The sequence below is a fragment of the Rutidosis leptorrhynchoides genome, unplaced genomic scaffold (genome assembly GCF_046630445.1).
Source record: "Rutidosis leptorrhynchoides isolate AG116_Rl617_1_P2 unplaced genomic scaffold, CSIRO_AGI_Rlap_v1 contig39, whole genome shotgun sequence".
In the NCBI taxonomy this organism is placed as follows: Eukaryota; Viridiplantae; Streptophyta; class Magnoliopsida; order Asterales; family Asteraceae; genus Rutidosis; species Rutidosis leptorrhynchoides.
In genome coordinates, this window is record NW_027266625.1 from 83,863 (window position 1) to 107,672 (window position 23,810).

Sequence of the window (23,810 nt, forward strand, 5' to 3'; positions counted from 1 at the left end):
TTTTCTCCACTAACAGCACCAACAGTATTTACTAACTGCACCTAAATTTTTTCCAACATTTATCTTATGCAGGGAGATTACAATTAATTCAATCTGTTTTGAGAAGTATACTAGTGTGCTGGTGTCTTGCATTTTTGTTGCCAAAATCCATCATAAAAGCTATAGACACTAAATGTAGACACTATTTGTGGTCAGGCTTTGATAATAAAGGGAGAGGGGTTGTTGCTTGGAAAAATGGCGGTCGAAGGTCGGGCGGCGGCTGCCAAACAGAGGTCGGAGGTAGGCGGTGGAAATGGAGTGTAAGCAGGGAGAAGCTGTGGAAGGGTGTAGAGGGATTGAGCAAAGACAATTGTTGCATGAGGTCGAGACCACAGTAAGACGAATAAGCCCAACAAATAGACGGCCAAAATCGCGTAAAGGAAGAGATCATGTGGTGGGGGTTTGAAAACTATTCATTCACTGTTGCCACTCCAGCGGACGGCAGTGATTGAAGATTAAATGGATCAAACGGCTGGAATTCAATGGCTGTGGGGGCACTATTCATAAGGGCACCTCAAATTAGATGTTCCATGGTGGTAATTTGAAATCCCTAATTCGAACAAAAAAGCCCTTCCCTGTTTTAGTCTCACTCTCTTTTCGCTGCGACTCCGACTTCGAGACGAGATTGTTTGGGTGTCCAAAATGAGATTTTTCACATTGAAATTTTTTCAAACCCAATTTCCGAAGCGATTCTTATCAACATCAGCTGTTGTCCCTTTGCAAGAATCATCATCATCGTCCTCATTGGCAGTTCAATTCCTCATAAACTCATGTGGGCTCTCATCAAAATCTGCCCTTTCGACAACCCTAAAGCTCAAACTCGACGAGAAAAGACTGGAAAACCCTCGATCGGTGCTCGAATTCTTGAAATCTAACGGATTTGATGAAACCCACATCACCAAGTTGGTCGAGAAATATCCTGCCGTCCTCTTTTGCCGAGTTGAAAGCAATCTGAAGCCCAAATTGGAATACTTTGCGCAAAACGGAATTAGAGGTACGAATTTGGTTGAGTGCGTTGTAGCTAAACCTACTATTCTCGAGAGAAGTCTGCGTGGCTGTATTAAACCTATGTTTGAGTTTTTAAAGGAGATAGATACAAGCAATGACTTTATTATTAGAGTCCTAAATTGCAGTGGCTGGCTATTCACATCTGGTTTTAATAAGAACTATAAACAGAATATCGATTTTCTGACCAAAAGAGGACTTCCTGCTCGTCATATAGCCAAAGTGTTTCTGTGCGCAACAACAGTAGCCCATAATGCTGTCAAAGATTTAGGGCTTGATATCAAGTCCCCTGGATATATTTATGCCCTTGCAGTGATTAGTAGGCTGAATGAAGCTACATTAAAGAAGAAATTTCAAGTATTTAAGAGTCTGGGATGGAGTGAAGAAGGTATCCTTTTTATGCTTAAGAAACACCCATTCTGTTTGGCACTTTCCGAGGAGAGAATCCAGGAAGGCATGGATTTTTTCGTCAAGGTTTTAAAGTTTGAGCCAGAGTATGTAATTGCTCGTCCTCATATTCTGAACCATTCACTTGATAAGATAGGTCATAGATTTAATATTCTCAAGGTTTTAGAGTCGAGCAAGCTTGTCAAATTGGATGAATTTCTTTCGTATCTGACAGTTAGTGAAAAACGATTTAAAAGCTTTATCAGCCAGTTTGAGGAAAAGGTACCTGGTTTACTGAAAATGTACGAGTCTACCGCTAAACTAGAGAAATAGGATGATTGTTGACTAAATGTACCTGTTTTAATTTGGCAAATTTGTTTTGATTCTGAATTTAACTGGTTTATGTTCATCCTGTTAATCTTTTTGATTTCTCATCCTTATTATTACTCGTTTGATTGAATCCATGACTTGATTTACTTTACGTCCTCTCTCACTCTCAATGAATAAAGATAGGTCCTTGCATATTCAACACGGATATTGTCCATTTCCATAGTTGATATAGTCCATCCATATATGATATTTCTAGCCAAAAACTTCTTAAACTTCACATAGTCTTGCATCTTGATAGTCTGTCTTGCATCTTCATGTATAATTTGTCTTGTTCTTAGAAAATTTGTGAATTAGACTAACAATTGTATAACAATTTTGAGCTTGAGATTTGTTCTTCTTTGTGAAAAATGATTTCGAGTCTGACACTATTGAAAGAGAGAGAGGGAGAGAGAGAGAGAGAGAGAGAATTTTTTGGGCAAGAGTACCAGTATTTATATTTTTGGGTTATCAAATAGAGTTTTTTTCTTCCTACCTGAAAAGCCTTGGATTTAAAAGGAACAAAATATAGATAAGGGGTCCTATTGAATATTTCGTAAAACTAGTAAACTACTCATGGCATTAGTTCAAAGAACTCCAATTTAAAAGCCCTAATTCGAACCAAAATCTTCCCTCTTTCAATCTCACTCGACAGTCGTGTGCTCGAGTGTCCAAAATGAGATTTTCCCCAATAAAAATCTGTCTAACCCTAATTCAGAAGCGATTCTTATCAACATCAACTGGTATTTCGTCTTCTCCTTTGCAGAAATCATCATCAATCACAGTTAAATTCCTCATAAACTCATGTGGGCTCTCATCAAAATCCGCCCTTTCAGCTGCCCAGAAGCTCAAACTCGACGAGAACAAGCTTGGAAATCCAATATCAGTGATCGAATTCTTGAAATCTAACGGATTTGAGAAAACCCAGATCGCCAAAGTAGTGGAGAAGTTTCCTAGCATCCTCAGGAGCAATGTTGAAACAAGTCTAAAGCCAAAATTGGAATACTTGGCACAAAATGGATACACAGGTACGAATTTAACATATCTCATTGTAGCACACCCAGTAATTCTTCGTAGCAGTTTGTGTAAGAGGGTTAAACCTTGTTTAGAGTTCTTGAAGGAGATACAAGGAAGCAGTGATCTTGTGGTAAAAGCTGTAAGGCGTAGTATTTGGATGTTGACTAGTGACTTGGATAAAAGATTAAAACCAAATATTGAGTTCCTGAAAAAAGGAGGAATTCCTACTCGTAATATAGCCACTTTGCTTTTGTATGGCCTGAGGGTTCTTACGACAAATCCTGATTTTTTTATCCGGAATTACAATTCCGTTAAAGAATTAGGGCTCGATCTCAAGTCCCCTACATTTACTCATGTCTTAAAAACGTTGGCTGGTTCGAGGGAAAGAACATTAAAGAATAAATGTGAAGTATATAAGAGTCTAGGATGGACTCAAGAAGACATTTTGTCTATGTTCAAGAAATACCCATCCTGTTTAGTTCTTTCTGAGAAGAGGATCAGGGCTGGCATGGATTATTTCGTCAAGGTTTTGAAGCTCGAGCCAGAGTATGTAATTGCTCATCCAATTGTTCTGAACCATTCAGTTGATAAGATCGGTCGTAGATACAATGTTCTCGAGGTTTTGGAGTCGAAGAAGCTTGTCAAAGTGGATAGAGTAACTTCGTATTTGACAAAGAGTGATGAACGGTTTAAAAGTTTTATCAGCAAGTTTGAGGAAAGGGTACCTGGTTTATTGAAGATGTATGAGGCTAGTGCGAAACAAAAGAGAAGCTGAACTATTACCGACTTTTTCCCATTTATTTATTCTCACATGGTACATTGTAATACTCATCAAACAACTTTAAAGAAAGACATTTAGGGTCCGTTTTGTCTTGACTCACTTTGGTTAGTATTCTATAGTACATTGTGAGGAAAGATGAATTATCTACTTTTTGAATAAAATATCTTGAAGTTGATCGATACATGGCATTGAAAAATGAGTGCCTTTCGATGATTTTGTACAATTCTACTAGCAGTCTTTACTGTATATTTCCTTTCTGTACAGCGATTACCAACACCATGACAATGGGAGAGATGAGGAAAATCACATATGGGAGGGCTTGATTCAGAGTTCCTTCAAGCTCAGATTCTTGTCGACTAATGTTGGTTCTATCGTCAATAAAGGCCTCAAAATAGTTCTGATAGCCTGTATTTCTTGATGAAGAACTTGAACTTGTATTAAACTTCATCATTTCCATGGCCTGTCACATAGGAATCGTAACAGGAAATTTATAGGCTATATCATATGCTATGAATGACTTGGAGAAGTGGCCAAAAACGTACCTGAAAACTGAATGCGAGTTCCCTAGCTCTTTTGCTAACTTTAACATTTGGATGAGACCGAAGCTTCTCATACACAACTTGAGCCTCACTTGACCTGTAAGTTATAGCCATAGGTTTCAGTTATTAACCTATTTTAAGTGTGCAATGCAAATCAAACTAACAACACTCATCATCATTCAGTCACAGATACTTCTTTTAATTTTTGCAACGTATGATGGTAAATCATAATTGTCTAAATACATTAGCATCAGTTGTTCCCAATCCAAAATGGATCAACAAATTGTGAAATTCTGATGATGGTGCCGGAATCGGCTAATTGTGAGTCCTACTATTCAACGAGATTGACAAAATACCTGTTTAATGAATCCAGACAAATAGACCATTGCAAAGCAGCCAAGCCATGCAGTTCACTCTGCAAAAACAGTTTTCTGGTTAAGAAAATTGTAACCGTTGAAGCTATGAACAACTCTAGGTTTTATTGGAAATACATGCAAGAAGCAATGAATATCAAAAATAAGATACAAAAAGGAAGATCATGTCTTGACTTTGATGAGCTTGATTACAAAGTAAATAAAATCATGCATCGGCTCAATCTCAACATTCTCTGCATTCATTTCGGAAGAAATTTCTCAATATAGACATTGATACATACCTTAAATGGCAATTTATCTATAACTTTTTCATAATATGGCAAAGCTTCCTTCAGTTTCCCAGAGTCCATTAATCTGTCACCATCCTGTAATGCCTGCCATCACCAATACCTAAATCAGACAAAATGAATTATAGAATTTACAGATGTCCTAGAAATGGTAACCGACTTAAATTTAAATGGCCTCAACCAAAGTAAGCAAACTTGCAGCCAAATTTCAGCTGTAAGGTCTCTATATTTCTGGTTCATACTATTCCTAAGCTCGAAAATTCACCTATTATTTCTTTAAGTATCAGCCAGGTTGTGAAGCTAGCGCCAAAAAAGTGTTGTACCTTCTCACATTCAGATTTTAGTTTTGGATCAATAGTTAAACCAGCTTTCTTTTTGTAAGCAGCAACAAGTCGTCTCGTTCTTTCATCTTTGGCAGCTCTATCTTCTTCTGTTTCCAGCACGTCCCCTGGACGAATGACTTTTCCTCCCCCAAACTACATATATGAAAACAGATTACAACTTGACAACATAAGCATCAATTTGGCCAGATAAATTGATTAAACTTCAAACCAAACGAAACTCAAATGACTTTAGATGATTAACTTCATACCGTTTTGGAAATGTTTCCAGGTCTTGGAAAGACTCCCCAAGTAGAAACCTTTGGCTTATAGAGATCTGAATTATCCTCTCGGACAGTCTCCGATTCTGAAGTTTCTGAATTATCCCCCAAGTTCTTGGCGTCTCCTACAATAATCTCTACCTCAGACAAGTCCCCTTCTGAAAATTGCTCTTCTACCTGAGTCAAACCTGCTGGCAATCCCCTGCCTATCTTCTTATCCGCAAAGTTGAGGCCCACAAAATCAATGCTCGAAATTGTCAGCTTTGTTTTCTTATCAGCCTTCTCTACAGTCTCATTTTGCAAACCACCTTTACTTTCCTGTTTGAAGCCTAAAAAGTTTTCACTTGTCATCTACAAGTGACTATCTCAAATAATTCCGACAAAGTACAATCATCAAGAAAATATAACTCTTTTGAGCCAGGAGTTTTTACTCAAGGCATGCCTCCATTATAATTAGTATCAAATTTTTGGGGTAAACTATAAAATCTTATCCAAATTTATACTAATCTCATGTTTAAACAGTGCTGGGTCAAGTAACATGAATGTTCATGTTTCTCGAAAACAGGATGAATTCATATCCTTAATTAACAATTCCAAGTTTAATAACTGACAGAATTCTACAAACCTCCAGCAGAATCCTTAACTGGGCTTTGATCAGTTTTCGGCTTTGAACTCGACTTAGCTAAATTCTTGTAAGCCTTAGCTTTCTCAAACGCTGCCTTAACAGGGTCCACTGGTGATTCTGGTGCTTTTTCCGGTGAAGGTTCGGAGCCGGAGGAGGAGGAGGAAGCGGTGGCAGAGAATGGATGCTTGAATGAAGTGGTTAAGTGTTTGCAGCTGGTGGGTTTTGAGGAAGATGAGGAAATTGTGTTCAGAGAAGTCAGCCATGAATATTGTTGAAGAGAAGAAGCCATAGATAGCTAGCTAGTTAGGTTGGCATTATAATGGTTGGATAAGGCTGTTAGCTTTATCTCTGAAAGGACTATTTTGACAAATCAAAACATTAGAGGGGCAAAACAACTTTAATAAAAGTTAGCCAGGTAAAATGGTGAATGATGTGTCTCGTGTAGCAAGTCAAGTCTCATATCGATATTTCTTCAACGATGAAAACTTACGATATTTGACCATATACCATTGCCAAATTTATTCGAAGCCTTTGATCATTCGTGGTGTTCAATACCATTGCAAGATTGAAATTTAAGAAAATAAAGAAATGAAAATCATCCCAATTCAATTTTTAACACATGATGTTACATCTCAAAATTATTAATTTGAGTTGTTCGATTTTTGAGCCTTGACCTTAAAAACCAAACTCTATGCATTTGCTACCACATAGATGCATATTTAACGAACAACAAACAGAAACGAGAAATTGTCCAAGAAAATACGACTTCAAGCCAAGTTCTCTGCAGCACTACTCCGTTAACTTTGATTCACCGGAGGTAACGGCCGGAGCATCCTTCTGTGAAGTGATTGCCTCAAGTGTCTTATGGAATTCCTCGGGAAGCGGACCGGGTCGGTGCAAAGGAATGTGCTTCGGAACTGGCGCATCGTTCTCAATAACCTCACATTCATAGTCATCAGGGACACCCCAAGGATCCCATTCTGCAAAGTCAAACAAAATGTCAAAAACAAAACTTGTAACAGAATCAAACCTCGAGTCATGAACAAACTATATCAAATAAACCCCCAATAACATGGCCTAACACTGAATCTTAAAACAGAAATTTGAGGGCGAAATTTAACAAGATCCTTAATGGCTTCGCTAAAGTGAACCTTAACGGGTTTTCATACCATAACACGATGCAAAAGAGAACAAAAAGGTTTATTGAAGGGATAACATAGGAGGAAAGGCCCGGAGTGAGGCTTGGGCCACTGGTTTACCAGAACGATTTAGAGATTTTCATGGTTTTACCTAAGAACGAGCGAGTTCAGATCTTGAATCAGAAGTAATGAGCCGCCAAACTCTATACGACCACTGGTTTACCAGTACAATTTGGAAATTTCACATTTTACATAGGAAAGGGCCAATCCATATCTTGAAACAACAGTAGTCAGTTGTTAAACTCTAGATGACCAGGACAGTCCTCAAACTGGTCAATATTTTAACTTGTTGAATTAGAATCGATTTATTTTACGCGAATGCTTACTTTTCCCTTGATTATTCACCTCCAAGACCCTGACAACCAAATATCTGTCAAACAGACTTCACATGAAACTACTAGTGAAAAATCCTAACTTCCAACTGATAGGCAGCGAATTTTCATCTTTAATGGATGGAAACAATTACTGTATAGCTGAAACACATTTTCAACAACTGCTGATCAAAGCCAGTACACTATCGGACATGTCATTTAACATCATGTATGAACTCTTTTAAATTATTATGGAATAAATCATAAGAGGCACATTAAATCATAGCCCAGAATTCAGCTCAATTAGAAACACATGCTAAGTAACTGCTTCATTATGCCTTAATTATTCTCCTGAAAGATCCGAAGATCAAATATCCACTTTAAAAAATCCCAAACAGCAATCAAATGAACTTACTAGCGAAAAAAATCCAAACTTAAAACCGATACCCAATGATTTTTCTTCATAAATGGTCGGGAAAAAAAACTATTCTATAGCAAATACACATTCTTAACACTCCCAATCAAAGGCAAAAGACCTCTAAACCGTACCACAAACAGCATTACAATAATTCTTTAAATGAGCTCGAAATCGATTTAACAGACATACTAAATCATTTCCTACCAAATGAATATAAAGTGTGCAAGCCAATTTAAAAACATAATTAAGCAATGCTATGAGGGATCGAAAACGAACCGATCATCTTCCCGATGAGCGTAAGCTCATCTTGAGCCTCTTCGATAAGCTCCTCAACTTGGCCACAACCAAGCTTTTTCTCAATCGCCTCCCAATCCTCTTCCTCTTTACATACCTGAAGGCGGTGGCGCGTGAAACTCTCAACGGCCTTTCGATAGCCTTCGTCCTCAGGGACGGCCTGGATCTCCTTTAGGGTTTTCCTGTATAAGTTAATCAGCACCTCCCTCGCGTTGGGGACCACGTCGAGTCCAACGATCCCCGTCGTCTGCTTCACTTTGGCCATTAATGGCCGTCCGATTGCACGGAGGAACATCTTCTCAGATCAATCTATAGGGTTGCTCTCTCTGCTTCTTGTTCTTTGGGTTAGAAAAGAGTGGATTTTTTTAATCCATTGTTGTAGTAACAAAAGCTCAGTATAGAGACTCTGAACTTTTGCCACGTCATCGTGTAATTTTTTATTTATTGGGCCGAGTTAGCTAATGTATTTTTATTTTTTAGTTGGGTTTGGGCCCAAAACTCCGCCATTGCACGGTTCCAAGCCCGTGATGAGAAAGGAGGGTTGTGGTAGGTTGGCGGCCAGCGTAAAAATAGTCAAATCTCATGATATGAATTCTACGATATATTCCTTGGGGGGTAACCTCAGAAGCGACGCGCTGTATCGGATCCCGGGTGCAACGATAAATGAGCAAGGGTCGGGGTCGTCGTCCTCATCGAGCAACGCGCCATGTCGGCGCCCGGATATGGTGTTAAATGAGCGAGGGTTCCCACACATTGCAGAACGGGTGTGGGTAAAAAAGTTAGTTCCATCTCATTCTGAGATAGAGGGTAAAAATATAGGTGGGTATAGAAAGCATAGGAGTGAGGGTCATAAGAAAGTAAGGGAGGTTAGAGTAAGATATAGAAAACTAAGATTAGGTAGTTGGAATGTAGGTACTCTTACGGGGAAGTCATTGGAGATAGCGGAGGCAATGGAGAGAAGAAAGGTGCACATCCTATGTTTTCAAGAAACGAAATGGACAGGCCAAAAGAGTAGGATGTTAGGCAAGAGCGGCCACAAGCTATGGTATTCCGGAAAAGATAAGAACAGGAATGGAGTTGGAATAGTAGTCGACAAATCCATCCTAGATGATGTTATCGAGGTCCAAAGATATGGAGATCGTGCAATTCCCATCAAGCTCATGATAGGAAAAGATGTGTTGCATGTTATCAGCGTCTATGCTCCTCAAGTAGGATTGAGTGATAGCATCAAACATGAATTTTGGGTTAGTATGGATGCAATAATGCAAAGCATCCCAAATGGTGAGAAAGTCATCATCGGAGGAGATCTTAATGGACATGTGGGCAAAGATCATGACGGATACGATGATGCTCATGGAGGATACGGATATGGGAGTAGAAATAAGGAGGGAGAGTCCATCCTCGACTTCGCTTCGGCATATGACTTGGTGATACCAAATACTTGTTTCCAAAAGAGGGATTCTCATTTGGTGACATTTAAAAATGGTAGAAATCTAAGTCAAATAGACTTCTTCCTGATATGGAGAAGAGATCGTCAGGAATGTAAGGATTGCAAGGTCATACCGGGTGAGGCACTTACGACACAGCATAGGTTATTAGTGCTAGACTCAAAGGTAAGGCAATGGAAGAAAGAGAAGGGGAGGGATGATAAACCCAAAATCCGTTGGTTGAGCCTCAAAGGAACCAAACTAGAAGACTTCAAGAAGTCCATGACAGGTGAAGACGTTTGGGGACTAAATGAGGATGTGAACTCTATGTGGGAGGTGATGGAAAGATGTGTTAAAAGAGTTGCTTCCTCAATGTTAGGAGTCTCCAAAGGCAAAGGAGTCGCACCAAAAGGATCTTGGTGGTGGGATGAGGCTACAAAGGATAAAATTAAAGAAAAAAGAAGGTTATTTAGGAGCTTGCCTAAATCTCAAGATGCCAATGCTTATGAGAGATATAAATTGGCAAGTAAGGAGGCAAAAAGGGCTGTCAAAGAAGCGAAGAACAAGTTCTTTGACGGTTTGTATGAGAAGTTATATACTAAAGAAGGAGAAATGGACATGTTCAAAATAGCCCGACGAAGAGAGAGGGCTGGCAAAGATATTAACGGGATAAGGTGCATAAAGGATGAAGAGAACAAAGTTTTGGTGTCCAATGTGGATATCAAGTTAAGATGGAAGAATTACTTTGATAAACTCTTCAATGGTGGCCAAGAAGAGCATATTGAGGACCCTCCTCTAGAGATATATGGGAGGATCTGCTATCTAAGAAGGGTTCGCTTTGATGAAGTAAAAGAAGCGTTGAGGAAGATGAAGAATGGAAAAGCATGCAGACCAGATGATATCCCTATTGAGGTATGGAAGTGTCTTGGAGATATGGCTATTGTGTGGTTGACAAGACTGTTCAACAAGATAATGGTCTCGTGTAAGATGCCAGATGCTTGGAGGAGAAGCACGTTAGTTCCAATCTTCAAGAATAAGGGAGATATTCAAGATTACGCAAACTATCGATGCATCAAACTCATTAGCCACACTATGAAGTTATGGGAGCGGGTTATTGAGCGCAGAGTGAGGTCTACCACTACAATATCCGATAATCAATTTGGATTTATGCCCGGAAGATCGACTATGGAGGCGATCTTTCTTGTGAAAAGCTTGATGGAGAAGTATAGGACAAACAAAAAAGATTTGCACATGATTTTTATAGATCTTGAAAAGGCATATGATAGAGTCCTCGAAATATTCTTTGGTGGGCTTTGGCCAAACACGGTGTCTCTAGTCAGTATATCACTCTCATTCAAGATATGTATGAGGGAGTACGGACTAGCGTGAGGACAAATGGAGGAGACACGTCAGATTTCCCAATCACCATAGGCGTGCATCAAGGCTCAGCTTTGAGCCCATATCTTTTCATGTTAGTGATGGATATATTGACTCGACACATCCATGACGATATACCATGGTGCATGTTGTTTGCGGATGATGTCGTCTTGATTGATGAGAGCAGAGAATTAGTAAATGCAAAGTTAGAGTTGTGGAGGGAGACCTTGGAGTCAAAAGATTTCAGATTAAGTCGTAGTAAGACGAAGTATATGCATTGCGATTTTAGTGGACAAGGAAGGGGTCAGTCTAGTACCATTCAGTTGGGAGGAGAAGATGTACCTAGATGCGATAGATTTCGATATCTAGGATCTATCCCACAACAAGATGGAGAGATTGACAAGGATGTCACTCATCGCATACAAGCGGGATGGGCAAAATGGAGAAAAGCAATCGGTATCTTGTGTGATAGACATATCTCAAGTCGGCTCAAAGGGAATAACTATAGAACAGCAGTGAGACCTGCTATTCTATATGGAAGTGAATGTTGGCCGATAAAGAAACAACAAGAGCACAAGGTTAAGGTTGCAGAGATGAGGATGTTGAGACGGTCGAGTGGACTTACTTTAAAAGATAAAGTCCGAAATGGGACTATTAGGAGCAACCTTAAAGTTGCACCTATAGATGAGAAGATAAGAGAGGGTAGACTTAGGTGGTTCGGGCATGTGAGACGTAGACCTATAGATGCTCCGGTTAGGAAATGTGAGGACATAGATATAGGAACAGAGAGGAGAGGGAGGGGGAGACCTAGACTTACGTGGGAGAGGGTAATTAGGAAGGATTTAGAGTTATTAGATATTTCAGAAGACTTAGTAGAGGAGAGAGGGGAGTTGAGACGTAGTATTCATGTAGCAGATGCTTTATAGATAGGTTTATTGCTAGGTTTATTTGTAGGGTATATATTTTAGTTATAGGTTAGTGCTAGTTATATATGTTTTTATGTTTCATCAGATGATTTTCTATATATATATCATATTATATGTATTTTATATGCTTCGGAACACGGCATGTGAGTTACACATAGCCCTTGTGCTTAAAAGTTGAGGATTCATATAGCCGACTCCACACGGTGGAATTGAGGCTTGTTGTTGTTGTAGTAGTTGGGTTTGGGCCCAATTGAATTTAGAGTTAGCTAATATTGTTCGGCCCAATTGTGTTCAAAATAAAGAAGAAGTCTTAACTCTTTGGATGAATAATACAGGATTATTAATCCAATTAGAAAAAACATTTCAAGATTTTAATCCTAATCTAGTTTGGACTTTTGTTACTTATAAAGTAACAGGATCCGTAAAAAATTATTTACAAACCCTATCTCAACCACAAATAGATATTTTACTAAAAGATAAAACAACAAACTCAGAAATTTTCTTCACATTAGTAGATACCATAAATAGAGAATTCTTAGGAAAAGATGACATAGATAAGAAAAAAGCAACTGAAGCCGCCGAAGCAGAAAAAGCTTTATGGCACCTTAATAATATACAAATTTGTAATATATGTGATATAGAATCTTATACTTGTGAATTTCAAAAATACTACTATAAATTACCCGCAGAATCTAGAGAAGCACACAAAGAAACATATTTAAATAAATTACCATGGCCACTAAGTAAAACTATAAAAGATATATATATGACAGAAGTAGCAAATAATAGAATAGCTCATACATTAGGAGGAGCTATAGAAATAACTCAAAATTATATAGCTGAACAATGTTTACAACGATCTATAAAAAACCAACTTAAACACCCTATCGGACAATTATGTTGTAAAAATAATCCTAGAGTATCCGGTAATTATGGATGTAACAAAGAAAAACGAAAAATCATAAAGAAATATAGATGGAAGAAATTTTCGAGAAATAAATATAAAAAATACAACTATAAGAAAAATAACTTTAGAAAAAGAAAATTTTTCAAAAGAAGAAGAAAAATATTGCCCTGAAAATAAGAAAACATGTAGATGCTGGCTATGTAATGAAGAAGGTCATTATGCAAATAAATGCCCTAATAAAAAGAAAACTGAAAATAAAGAAAAATTAAAAATATTAAATATAGCAATAGAAAATTATCTAGAACCAATAGAAGATTCAGATTTTGAAATAGAAGAAATATATGAATTAGTATCTGATAGTAGTCAATCTTATGATTCAGAAGAAGATTATTCATCTTCAAATGAATAAACCTAATCCTAATTGTACGTTCATAGAAATAAAATATAAAGAAAAGTCTTATGATGCATATATAGCTACAGGAGCAACTTTGTGTTTTGCTTCAGCAAAAATTCCATTCCAATGGAATAAGCTACAAAAATCATTAGTTATATCAATAGCAGATGGTAGCAAACATCTTATTTGGAAAGCATCATTTTTTAATAAAATAAAGATAAGAAATTATATATTTATAGTACCATCAATATATCAACAAGAATCAGGATTATCTATAATAATAGGAAATTCTAAAATTATATCAACCATTTTGTCAGTACCTACATCATATAGAATTGACCACACCATCTTATAAAAATCAGAAAAGTGTTGTTATAAAAATAACAATATTAATAAAATTAAATAAATATAAATTACTCAAAAACTTAAAGTTATAAATGAAAGGTTAGGAATACCTGAAAAATTACAAAAAGAAGTAGAAAAATTACTAGAAGATGTATGTAGTGATAATCCATTAGATCAAATCAAAAATAACAATCAAGAATGGATAGAGATAAGACTAAAAGATCCTAATCAGGAAATAAATGTAGAAAATAAAATCCCATATTCAAAAATTGATGTAGAAGAATTTACAAAAGAATGTGCCGAACTTCTAGAAAAAGGAATATTAGAAGAATCTACTAGTAGACATGCTGCACCTGCATTTTATGTAGAAAATCATAATGAAATAAAACGAGGAAAAAGAAGAATGGTAATTAATTATACAAAAATGAATGAAGCAACAATAGGAGATGCTTACAGATTACCCAGAAAAGATTATGTACTTCAAAAAATTAAAGGAAGTCATTGGTTTAGCACCTTAGACGCTAAATCAGGATTCTGGCAACTAAGATTACATGATAACACTAAACCATTAACAGCCTTTACATGTCCTCCCCATAAACACTATCAATGGACAGTATTACCATTCGGATTAAAACAAGCACCAGGAATTTATCAAAGATTCATGGATAAAAACTTAGAAGGATTAGAAGACTTCTATTTAGTATATATTGATGATATATTAATCTATACAAGTAATACATTAGAAGACCATTACCAAAAACTAAAAATAGTCCTAGAAAAAGTAAAAGAAAAATGTCTAGTTTTAAGTAAAAAGAAAGCAATAGTTGCTAAAAATGAAATAGACTATTTAGGGTTAACTATATCGGGAAATGGAGAGTTAAAACTACAAGATAATGTAATAAAAAAATTAAATAGCTTCCCTTCAAAAATTGAAGATAGAAAACAATTACAAAGATTCTTAGGATCTTTAAATTACATTTCTGATCAAAGCTTTTTTAAGTCTCTAGCAAAAGAACGAAGACAATTACAAAAGAAACTAAGTACAAAAGTCCTATGGACTTGGGACATTCATAATACTAATACTATTGACAAGCTGAAAAATGCTTGCAAAGATCTTCTAAAATTATACAATCCGCAAAGTGCTGATTATCTGATTGTGGAAACAGACGCCTCTGAAGAAATTTGGGCTGGCTGTATGAAAGCAAAAATCAATATACAGACTGAAAAGTCAGAAAATAAACAAGTCGAAAGACTATGCAAATATATATCAGGAACTTTCTCAGAAACTGAGCAAAGATATCCTATTAATGAGAAAGAGACACTTGCTTGTCTCAAAACAATGAGAAAATGGAGAATTGAGCTTCTTCCTAAAGAGTTTGAACTCCGTACTGATAGTAAATATCTTACAAGATTCATTAAATATAAAATTTGAAGCAACTTCAATCAAGGAAGACTAATCAGGTGGCAGCTAGAGCTACGACAATTTCCAGCAGTCATAAAATACATAAAATCAGAAAACAACGTCATCGCAGACACCTTGACAAGAGAATGGAAGAAATCATCAAAGGAATGATGGATCAGATAGCCATCAACAGAAAAGAAATCGAAGAAAAACAAAAAGAAATAATAGAAAGACAAAAGAAAATAGCTCAACTCGAAGCAGCCATAATTCAACTCGGAGGAAAAATCCAAACATCAGAGTCAAGTAGCAAAAGCGTGGTGGATCCATTATCAACAATAGCAACAACAACAATTGGATCTTCATCCAAGTCAGACTCAGCAGTTATTCCTCCAACATTACAATATGATACTACAAAATCGTCCCAAACGAAATACTATGCAATACTCAACGGACCTATGAAAGGAGTCTATGATCATTGGCACAAGATTTCTGCCTTTGTCACTGGTCAATCCAATATCCAGCATAAGTTATTTCCAACTAGAGAAGAGGCCCAAAAAGCTTATGAAGAATATCAAGCCCAGGTAAAAATTCCCCATTATAAATCCAAACTTCTTTCTCCATCATCATCCTCAAATATTTCTCAAAGAAGGCTTACTACCATAAGAAAGATTCCATCATTAATCTCTAGCATCCCTACTAGAGAAGAAAAAACTAGAGCCAAACAGTTATCCCCATTAACATTTAACGAGTGTTATTCAATGCTCATCAATTACACAGAAAAAGATATGAGTAACAAATACTTCTACCCAGTAGCTAGGATAAACTCTAGTCCCAAAGCTATTTTTATCCCAGGAGCAAATCCAATGACTGTATATAGATTTTTTGTCCATGGATTAATAGACACCATCTATCTAGATAATACCACGGAACTTTCAGAATGCACCCCTAAACTAGTCCAAACCGTTAGGAATTATATAAATAATATGGCAAAAAATAGAAGGATATATGTAAAAATATATAGTTCTTTCCCTGTATTTAACGAAGGAAGAGCTATCATTCCAAGTTATGCAGCGATAGAATTAGGAATCTCTAATGGAAACTATCTACCTAGAGAAGATAAATTCTGTCAAGAATTAACTAATGTCGAAGAATTAGATGGAAGATATCTAGCAGGAATGCTAAGAGAAACTTCAAGAATAGGAGGAAATAGTCATCGCTTCATTAACTACAAGTCAGAGAATATAATCATTTACTCGAAATTCAGCAAGAAGATAACTGATGAAGGAATAATAGCCATACAAAATTTTGAAGAACCATTTAATGATTTCTCGGGACCACTAGAAAAATTACCGCAAAAGACAAGGGAAGTAATATGCATGCTTTTTAAAAGCAATGAAGACAAAGAATCAACAGGAACTGCAAGCACAATAATAGAAGAAGATGAAGATAAGAAATTTCCACCACTCAGCAAAAAAGAGAATCCAATGCCATCCACTAGCTAAGCAAGATGTAGACACCATTGTCTTCTTGCAATAAGTGAGTATATAACGTAAGCCCTGATGTAAATTTTTAAGGGCACCAATAATGTAACATATAATGTAATATCTAGGGGTATTAAGTGGAATATAGTCCACTTTCTATGTGTATAAATATGTACCCTCTGGTTCACTTAGAACTCAGAGTTTATGAAGTAAAATAAAATTATCCTTTGTTTGTTTGATAACAAACCAACGTTTTGATTTCCCGTTTATAGGAAATCTATCTTACTAAGCAAATACCTAAAAATCAGTAAACAATATTATACCAAACACACAAACATCAAGCAATCTATTATCAAGGAAACAAGACGATCATCTGCAAAATCATTCAAAAAGCATAAGGATTCAGGTATGGATTCGCCAACTGATACACTTGATTTATCTTTAATTGAAAGTTCTAGTACTGCACAACTATTTGATTTACAAAATGAAACTAATCAAAAAATAACTCAACTAGAAGAAATAATTTCCGATTGCAAACGGAAAATAGATATAGAAAAAGTTAAAGAAATAGAAATATCATTCAGAAGAATATTACCTTCTGATCTAGCAAAAGAAATAGCAACTAGATATAAGACATATCTATTTTCATTAATTGATAACTCATATAAGAAGATAGAAGAAAATATGGATATATTAACCTATATTGAAATACAATTAGAATATCTATACGAAACTAATATGTATTACGATACTAAAAAATTAGAAGCAGATTGGTCAGACCAATCCATTTAGATTATATTAAGGATCTGTATTTCTATTTTATTAATAAAAATCTATTTATTTTCTTTCAGTTAACCAATTATTCAATTTCTAATCCGCTTTGAAAAATTCTTAGCCAATTATTCAATTTTTAATCCGCTTTGAAAAATTCTGGTATCAGAGCCAGCAAAGAAAATAATGAGTTATATTGAATATATAACACAAGGAATATATCTTATGCGCTTAAGAAAAAATAGCCCAGATCTAATTAGTCTAATAAATCATTGCGAAGATAAAATAGGCGAATGCCATAATGATCTTATAATTATCAGAAATTTAGATCCAGGAAATATCGGAATCCTAAATGATATGCGTCTAGAAATATCACATAAATTGATCTTTACTGCATCATTCTAGAACAATTTAGACTCTACAATAGATAAAAATGGAAAAAGAAATAGCTTCAACATCATCATCAATTAATACTATAGACTATTTAGATCTACAAGAAGAAAAATATACCTTCAAAAGAGACATTTTAGTTAACAAAAATATAATCAAAACAATTAAAAAAGAAGAATTAAACCTAAAAGAAGGAGAAGATATAAAAAATTCATTAAGAAATCTTCTAAGTAGGAAAAACATTCTTTACTTTGGAAAAATTACTGCAGAATATCCAATAGAAATTTCAACTACGACTGAAGAAACTAGTATACCTATTATAAGTGGTAGTGAAATTAAAGAAAAAATTGATAAGTTAAAATTAAAACAAGCAGATAAAGATAAAATAGGTTATATTCATTTATCAACTATTCAGATCTAATAAAATCAACATTTATGGAAGGAATAGATTCACCAATAAGATTAGCAATTTGTGATGATAGAATTCAGGATCATCGAGATAGAATAATAGGAATAGTTAATGAAAACTTAGCTTATACAAAATTAAAATTTAATATATCATTACAATTAGGAATACCTCTATGTACAGAAAATAGATCATTAATAATAGCATATAAATTTTACAGAGATAATCTAATGGCAAAAGAAGACTATCCATTCACAATAACTTATGAAATAGGATATGATTTATCAAATAGTCATCATAGTATACAATTTAAAGATAAAAGATAAAATTTATTTAGAAGATCTATTAGATATAACTGCAAAAGTAGGAACAATAAAAACAACACCAATAAATTATGTACCTAGAATAGATAATACATTAATAAAAGAACGACTATTTTGTAGACCAAATATGAAATTAATTAAAGATAATACTAAGTATATAACAGAAGAGGAACCATCGTTTTCCAAAAGTAATGATATACAAAAAGAATTATCAAAACTAAATAATCATCTATTAACAATAGAATCTAAATTAGAAAAAATCTTATAAGGACTAAAATTTAAATTTATAAAATTTATAAGGATTAAGATATATTAACAAATAAAAACAAAACAGAAAAAGACAAATGGAACCCATAGGAAAAGTTGAAATATGCAAAATCGTGTTTCTGAAATGCGATCTTCCTATTTTATATCTACTTTCTTGAATTCGTCTCTATTCATGTAGTGCACTCTACAATTTCATAATAGGGCTCTTTATCTATAATTGTGTAAGATTTTTGAAGAAGAAGCAAAAGAGACAACGACAACGAGACCTCTCTCTCTGTGACTATGATCGATCTAATAAATCAGAATCCGAATTGCTTTCAACCTAACAAAGACTTTGACTTTTCTTTGTTCTGATTGACCAATCTTCTCTATTCCTTTCTCCGTTACAACTTACAACACAAGTACTAAAAAAAAAGACATAGCATTTCAACAAACTAGATAGATAAATCACTGACTAGGTTCTACTAATTATCCTAGCTATCATTCTTTTAGTTATCTTCGATTGAGATTAAATATCGGTGATCAGAGAGACCAAATATATCAAATCAACGACCTATCTTTAAATGATATTCTCTCCGTCCCAAATTAGATGCTAATATAAACATAATTTTTTATCTTAAATTAAATGTAAATTTTGACAAGTTTAAGGAACAATAATTATGTTTTTTCCATTATACCCTCAACACCTTCACCATCTTCACTTTCATGTACCTCATGTATTCTCCTTCACCAACTTCACCATCTTCATCCACATATCCCACATGAGGGTTTTTTAGTCTATACAATCACCATTATGTTGAAAAATAAGCTTAAAAACATGTTTTCTTGGTTTGTGTGAAATTGGCTAGATTAGCATCTAATTTGGAACGGAGGGAGTATTAAATTGAATTAACTGTTAATGAAGAATTCAATATTATGATTAACGTGTAGATATATTTAGCTATATGTTATGTTATATTTCTAATGAAAAACTTTATATATAATTTTAGAGTTAAGATCAATTGACATCAAATATCAAAAGTTAAATTTGTTGCCTCATTAAAAATCCAAACTTTGTTGCCTTTAGTTTTTACCTTTCGTAGCCAAGGGTACTGACTATATGTTATTTCTCCATCAAATCATTGTATTATCTTTTTAAACAGCTATTGCATAAGTATGTTATTTTTCTATCTAATACTATATTAGTCACTGTGATGTTTCGATGTTTGTACTCCAATTTCAATTTTTTTTTTAATATATTATATACTCTCATTTCATTGAAGACTTGTTTATGTTTGAGTTCCTTATTCCACGAACTCTATTGAATTGGAACTGCTTGAGACTTTGATTTGTCCATGAAATGGGAAAATCGAAGGAAATGTCAAACTCGTTACGACAAGATGTGCGTCAAGATCAAACAGTTTGAAAACAACTAAACAAGTAATGTTTCAGTCGGCAAGATGTGAGAAATGTGAAACTTCAAAGTCTGAGGACCAAAGTGTAAACTTCAAAGTCAAGTGAAAAGTTGAAGGATAGGAAGCTTCTATGTACTCAGTTTTCAGTAGTACAAGTTTCAGTTTTCACTGCTAGAATTTCACTTTTTGCAGTTTAACGAATGAATTGTTCCAGTTGTCTTTCTCTTACCTCTAGGATTAATGTTTACTTAACATAAAAAAAAGGATTAATGTTTACTTGTCCTTTAGCTTAAAATAGCCTTAATTGTTTTGAACTAGGATTAATTCTTCCCTTGTCGTTTAAGTTAACATAGTTTGGTGTTTATACATATTGGTGATCTTTAGACTCATTTCCTCCTCCTCCTTTTTTTTTTTTTTTGAAGTTTCTAGACTCATTTCTTCTGCTTTAGTAATTAGCTTTGACTAATTGGGCTTATAATTAATGCATGGTAGACGTTTGTATCTCATATACATATCACGTAATATATCTACTCATGATGGAATGTCGCCTCCATCTCCACCAACTTCACGGACTTGTGAGTTATGAATGACAACTACTATCCTAATTATTTTTTTCGAATATGATTATCCTAATTTTTCTTTTTTTGAAGATAGGATTATCCTAATTATTACTATCGGCATAATTAACTTATGAATTGACTCTCCCACTCATAGTTGTCAAAAAAAGAAGATACGTATCGTTCTGATTTTATTCTTAATTACTTTCATTCTAACATAATAACACACCGTTGCTGACATATAACGTGCACCGTTGTTGTCATTAAACATATCGTATGTAACAAAATCATATTTTTTTTATTAAAATAATTTGATAAAGAATTTTTCCAAATTACTTATTGACCCTCTCCTTTTCTTTCATTTATGAGTGAAAACTTGTTGCACTATCATTCTTCTTGTTATTTTCTTTTAAGTACGTTCTTTATTCTTGGATTTGTATATCCATAGTTGTACTAATTACTTTTTTTTTCTTTCTTCTTTTTGCCAATTTAGCTGTACTTAGTACTATATACTGTAAATTGTTGTAAGACTTTAAAATCAAAGTTTGAGAATTTCTTAATTTCAACAAAAAAAAGGTTCGAGAATTTCTTAGATTTTTTTTTTAATTTTTCTTTTTTGATAATAACTTTTTAAATTTTTTGAAAGCTACTTTGATCAGATTCTTTGTTCATTCTAACAGCCAAAACCAAAGGTGGACACTCAGATCGGATTTTCTTCCACGTTTCTTTTATTCCTTCCGTCTCAAAATACATGATATTTTAAGAGAGTCATCATGTATTTTGAGATTGAAAGAGTATTTATTTGAATGACATGGGCGGTCGGATTTTATTCCCTTTAAAATCGCCTCTATTCAGTCTATTCTCTAAGCCTTCAAACATTTACTGTTAACTTTTTCTCTACGTAGAATCAACCTAATATGAACATAAAAAAAAAAAAAAAAAGAATCAACCCAATCTTAAGTCCGGCCCATATGTGTTAGACACATAACGTATGCAGCCCAACCTTGGGATGGCCCAGATTCGGTGCAGCCCACTGGGACTCATATTAGCAAAGCAAGATTTTGCAACACCGGAAATGAAAAGAAGTCCGGTTTTTTAATGTGGTGATGTTTTCGGCCATCGGATTCTGAAAATGTGGTATTGATTAATCAAGCAAGATAAAGAAAATATACGAACAATTACAATCCCTGATCATCATATTTGCAGTATTTGCTAAGAACAAGATATGTACATTATCCCTAGTTCAAAATAAGAAACGGTACCGGATAGAAAAAACAGGAGTTGTCATTATCATTACTCAATAGATTGTTCGAACAACACGGTAAGAAATAAATGAAGTTTTAAGATAGATTCCAGAAGCCATCCTAAAAGAGCTCGGATGATGGAACATCAATACAGGATTTATTGCAAAACTTAGCACAACAAAAGCATAAACTGATATTTGAAAAGGTGAATCACTTGACAAGGTTCAAACCCATACCTATGGTACGCAACTTGATTAAAAGGGGTTTAGGAAGATTCCGTAAACCAACTTCCTCGAGCATCTTTTCAAACTCCTTAGGAAGAGGACCGGGTTGATAGAAGGGAACGTCTCGGTTACACTCTGCAAGTCAAACAACAACCCTCCTAACAAAATTAAACCACTACTCATGAAACAAACTAAATGAAAAAACCCAATAACATAGCCTCAACAAGAAACTTAAACAATGGCATCTCAGTCCTTTATCCGTGATGGATTGGAGGAAATGCCAGGAGAGGGCTTGGAATGGTTTACAGGTAAACTTAGAAATTTATTGGTTTTAACTCTGTAGAGGGAAAATTCAATCGCCACTAATCAATCTAGCCAAAATCTAGCAATTCAAGTTAAGTATGATTGATTTCAGGATTCTAGAGTCTATATTTTTTAACTGAACGAGTGGATTATCAGAATTGATTCATTTTATTCAAAATGGCACCCACCAGAATTCAGCTCAAGCTAGAAACATATGTTAAGGCCCCTTGAATCACCTAATCACATTATCAAACATCATTCTTCTTTACATGAACCTGCTTTATCAAATTCCGAAACCTCTAACCCATATCAAACGAATTTTCTCCTCTTCAGAGTTGCTCGAAAACCCTACATTCTCTAGCCAATACAAATTCCCAAATAACTACCAATCTAGCCAATACAAATTCCCAATAACTACCAATGGAGCCATTATACTATCGAAAGCATACCATTAACAGCATAAATTACCATAAAACAGTTACAATACGTCAGGCTAATCATTGCCTAACATACAAATATACAGCGTGCAGGCAAATTTCGGAACAATACGACGAACCCAAAGTATGAAATCAAATATAATTATAGAATGCAAAAAAGGATTGAAAAAAAAAAAACTGCTTACTGCTTAGTGTCTCGACGAGCTTGAGCTCATTTTCAGCCTCTTCGATTAGAGCCTCAACTTGTCTATAACCGAGGCGTTTCCCGATCTTTGCACAGTCGTCTTCCTCTTGACAGACCTTGAGACGGTCGCGAGTGAATTCTTCAACAGCCTTGAGATAGCCTTCGTCTTTGGGAATTGCTCCGATCTGCTTCAGGGTTTTGTCGTACAAGCTGATCAACACCTCCCTACCGTTCGATACACCGATCCCCGCCGTCTGACTCGCCATGGCCATCAGTGGCCGTCCGATTGCGCGTAGGAACATCTTCTCCGATCACTATATTAAAGATGGGCTTTTTGCGAGAGCTCAATTCCGACTGCTATTGATTCATTCACAAATGAGTTGTTGAGGAGTTTAGTGTCATCTATTGCCACGTCATCAGGTGGTTTTCTCATTAGAATGGGCCGATACTTGAACTTGGTTTGTAATTTTATTGGGCCCATAAAAAACAGGTGGTTTTCTAATAGAATGGGCCTATACGTGAGCTTGATTAGTAATTTTATTGGGCCCACTGAAAATTCCCTCAGTTTTTTTTTCCTTTAGAAATAAGATTGACCATGAGTAAATTAAATCTTCTGAGTGCTAATTATAAATGTTGTTGCTAGTATTACTTACTTTATATATCCCACACTATAACTTTATAATGAGCTAGTTTATATAATATAGCTTTCGGGAAGACTTAGACGTTAATCTTATCTAATCAGTATCACGGTATGAATCAAGTTGAGTCACTTTGAACTAGCTTTTGATGCGAGTTAGGCACTGAGGGA

At 35.1% G+C, this 23,810-nt stretch overlaps 6 protein-coding genes across 6 annotated transcripts; 3 read left to right on the forward strand and 3 right to left on the reverse strand.

Annotated features, from left to right (window-relative positions):
* The first annotated feature begins 681 nt into the window (after window positions 1-681).
* LOC139883380 (transcription termination factor MTERF8, chloroplastic-like) lies at window positions 682-1,764 on the forward strand. The gene has a single exon (XM_071867562.1). It carries the CDS (start codon window positions 682-684, stop codon window positions 1,762-1,764), a length of 1,083 nt encoding a protein of 360 aa, XP_071723663.1.
* A 709-nt stretch (window positions 1,765-2,473) lies between these two features.
* Window positions 2,474-3,589, forward strand: LOC139883381 (uncharacterized). The gene has a single exon (XM_071867563.1). The coding sequence runs from the start codon at window positions 2,474-2,476 to the stop codon at window positions 3,587-3,589; it is 1,116 nt and encodes a 371-aa protein (XP_071723664.1).
* Window positions 3,590-3,833: 244 nt separating this feature from the next.
* Window positions 3,834-6,310, reverse strand: LOC139883382 (uncharacterized). Its single transcript, XM_071867564.1, has 7 exons — window positions 6,022-6,310; window positions 5,388-5,725; window positions 5,119-5,271; window positions 4,790-4,882; window positions 4,491-4,549; window positions 4,138-4,231; window positions 3,834-4,055 (listed from the first exon to the last, which is right to left on the reverse strand). The coding sequence occupies exons 1-7, from the start codon at window positions 6,308-6,310 to the stop codon at window positions 3,834-3,836; spliced, it is 1,248 nt and encodes a 415-aa protein (XP_071723665.1).
* A 500-nt stretch (window positions 6,311-6,810) lies between these two features.
* LOC139883392 (probable NADH dehydrogenase [ubiquinone] 1 alpha subcomplex subunit 5, mitochondrial) lies at window positions 6,811-8,538 on the reverse strand. The gene is made up of 2 exons (XM_071867573.1): window positions 8,226-8,538; window positions 6,811-7,001 (listed from the first exon to the last, which is right to left on the reverse strand). The coding sequence occupies exons 1-2, from the start codon at window positions 8,536-8,538 to the stop codon at window positions 6,811-6,813; spliced, it is 504 nt and encodes a 167-aa protein (XP_071723674.1).
* A 427-nt stretch (window positions 8,539-8,965) lies between these two features.
* LOC139883383 (uncharacterized) lies at window positions 8,966-9,980 on the forward strand. The gene is made up of 2 exons (XM_071867565.1): window positions 8,966-9,856; window positions 9,960-9,980. The coding sequence occupies exons 1-2, from the start codon at window positions 8,966-8,968 to the stop codon at window positions 9,978-9,980; spliced, it is 912 nt and encodes a 303-aa protein (XP_071723666.1).
* A 6,807-nt stretch (window positions 9,981-16,787) lies between these two features.
* On the reverse strand, window positions 16,788-23,268 carry LOC139883384 (probable NADH dehydrogenase [ubiquinone] 1 alpha subcomplex subunit 5, mitochondrial). Its single transcript, XM_071867566.1, has 5 exons — window positions 23,004-23,268; window positions 22,679-22,738; window positions 22,069-22,213; window positions 19,337-19,436; window positions 16,788-16,799 (listed from the first exon to the last, which is right to left on the reverse strand). Exons 1-5 carry the CDS (start codon window positions 23,266-23,268, stop codon window positions 16,788-16,790), a joined length of 582 nt encoding a protein of 193 aa, XP_071723667.1.
* Between the last annotated feature and the right edge of the window lie 542 nt (window positions 23,269-23,810).

Coding starts and splice junctions, on each gene's coding strand:
- LOC139883381 (XM_071867563.1), top strand. CDS start 2,474: ATGAGATTTTCCCCAATAAAAATCTGTCTAACCCTAATTCAGAAGCGA.
- LOC139883384 (XM_071867566.1), bottom strand. CDS start 23,268: ATGGCGAGTCAGACGGCGGGGATCGGTGTATCGAACGGTAGGGAGGTG. Junction 22,739..23,003: donor GCTCGTCGAGACACTAAGCA/GTAAGCAGTTTT, acceptor TGTATTGGCTAG/AGAATGTAGGGTTTTCGAGC. Junction 19,437..22,068: donor ATGGGTTTGAACCTTGTCAA/GTGATTCACCTT, acceptor GTGATTGTATAG/ACTAAAAAACCCTCATGTGG.
- LOC139883383 (XM_071867565.1), top strand. CDS start 8,966: ATGGTGTTAAATGAGCGAGGGTTCCCACACATTGCAGAACGGGTGTGG. Junction 9,857..9,959: donor TATTAGTGCTAGACTCAAAG/GTAAGGCAATGG, acceptor AGTCCATGACAG/GTGAAGACGTTTGGGGACTA.
- LOC139883382 (XM_071867564.1), bottom strand. CDS start 6,310: ATGGCTTCTTCTCTTCAACAATATTCATGGCTGACTTCTCTGAACACA. Junction 4,883..5,118: donor TAAAATCTGAATGTGAGAAG/GTACAACACTTT, acceptor TGGTGATGGCAG/GCATTACAGGATGGTGACAG. Junction 4,056..4,137: donor AACTCGCATTCAGTTTTCAG/GTACGTTTTTGG, acceptor CCTATGTGACAG/GCCATGGAAATGATGAAGTT.
- LOC139883380 (XM_071867562.1), top strand. CDS start 682: ATGAGATTTTTCACATTGAAATTTTTTCAAACCCAATTTCCGAAGCGA.
- LOC139883392 (XM_071867573.1), bottom strand. CDS start 8,538: ATGTTCCTCCGTGCAATCGGACGGCCATTAATGGCCAAAGTGAAGCAG. Junction 7,002..8,225: donor GCTCATCGGGAAGATGATCG/GTTCGTTTTCGA, acceptor TTGACTTTGCAG/AATGGGATCCTTGGGGTGTC.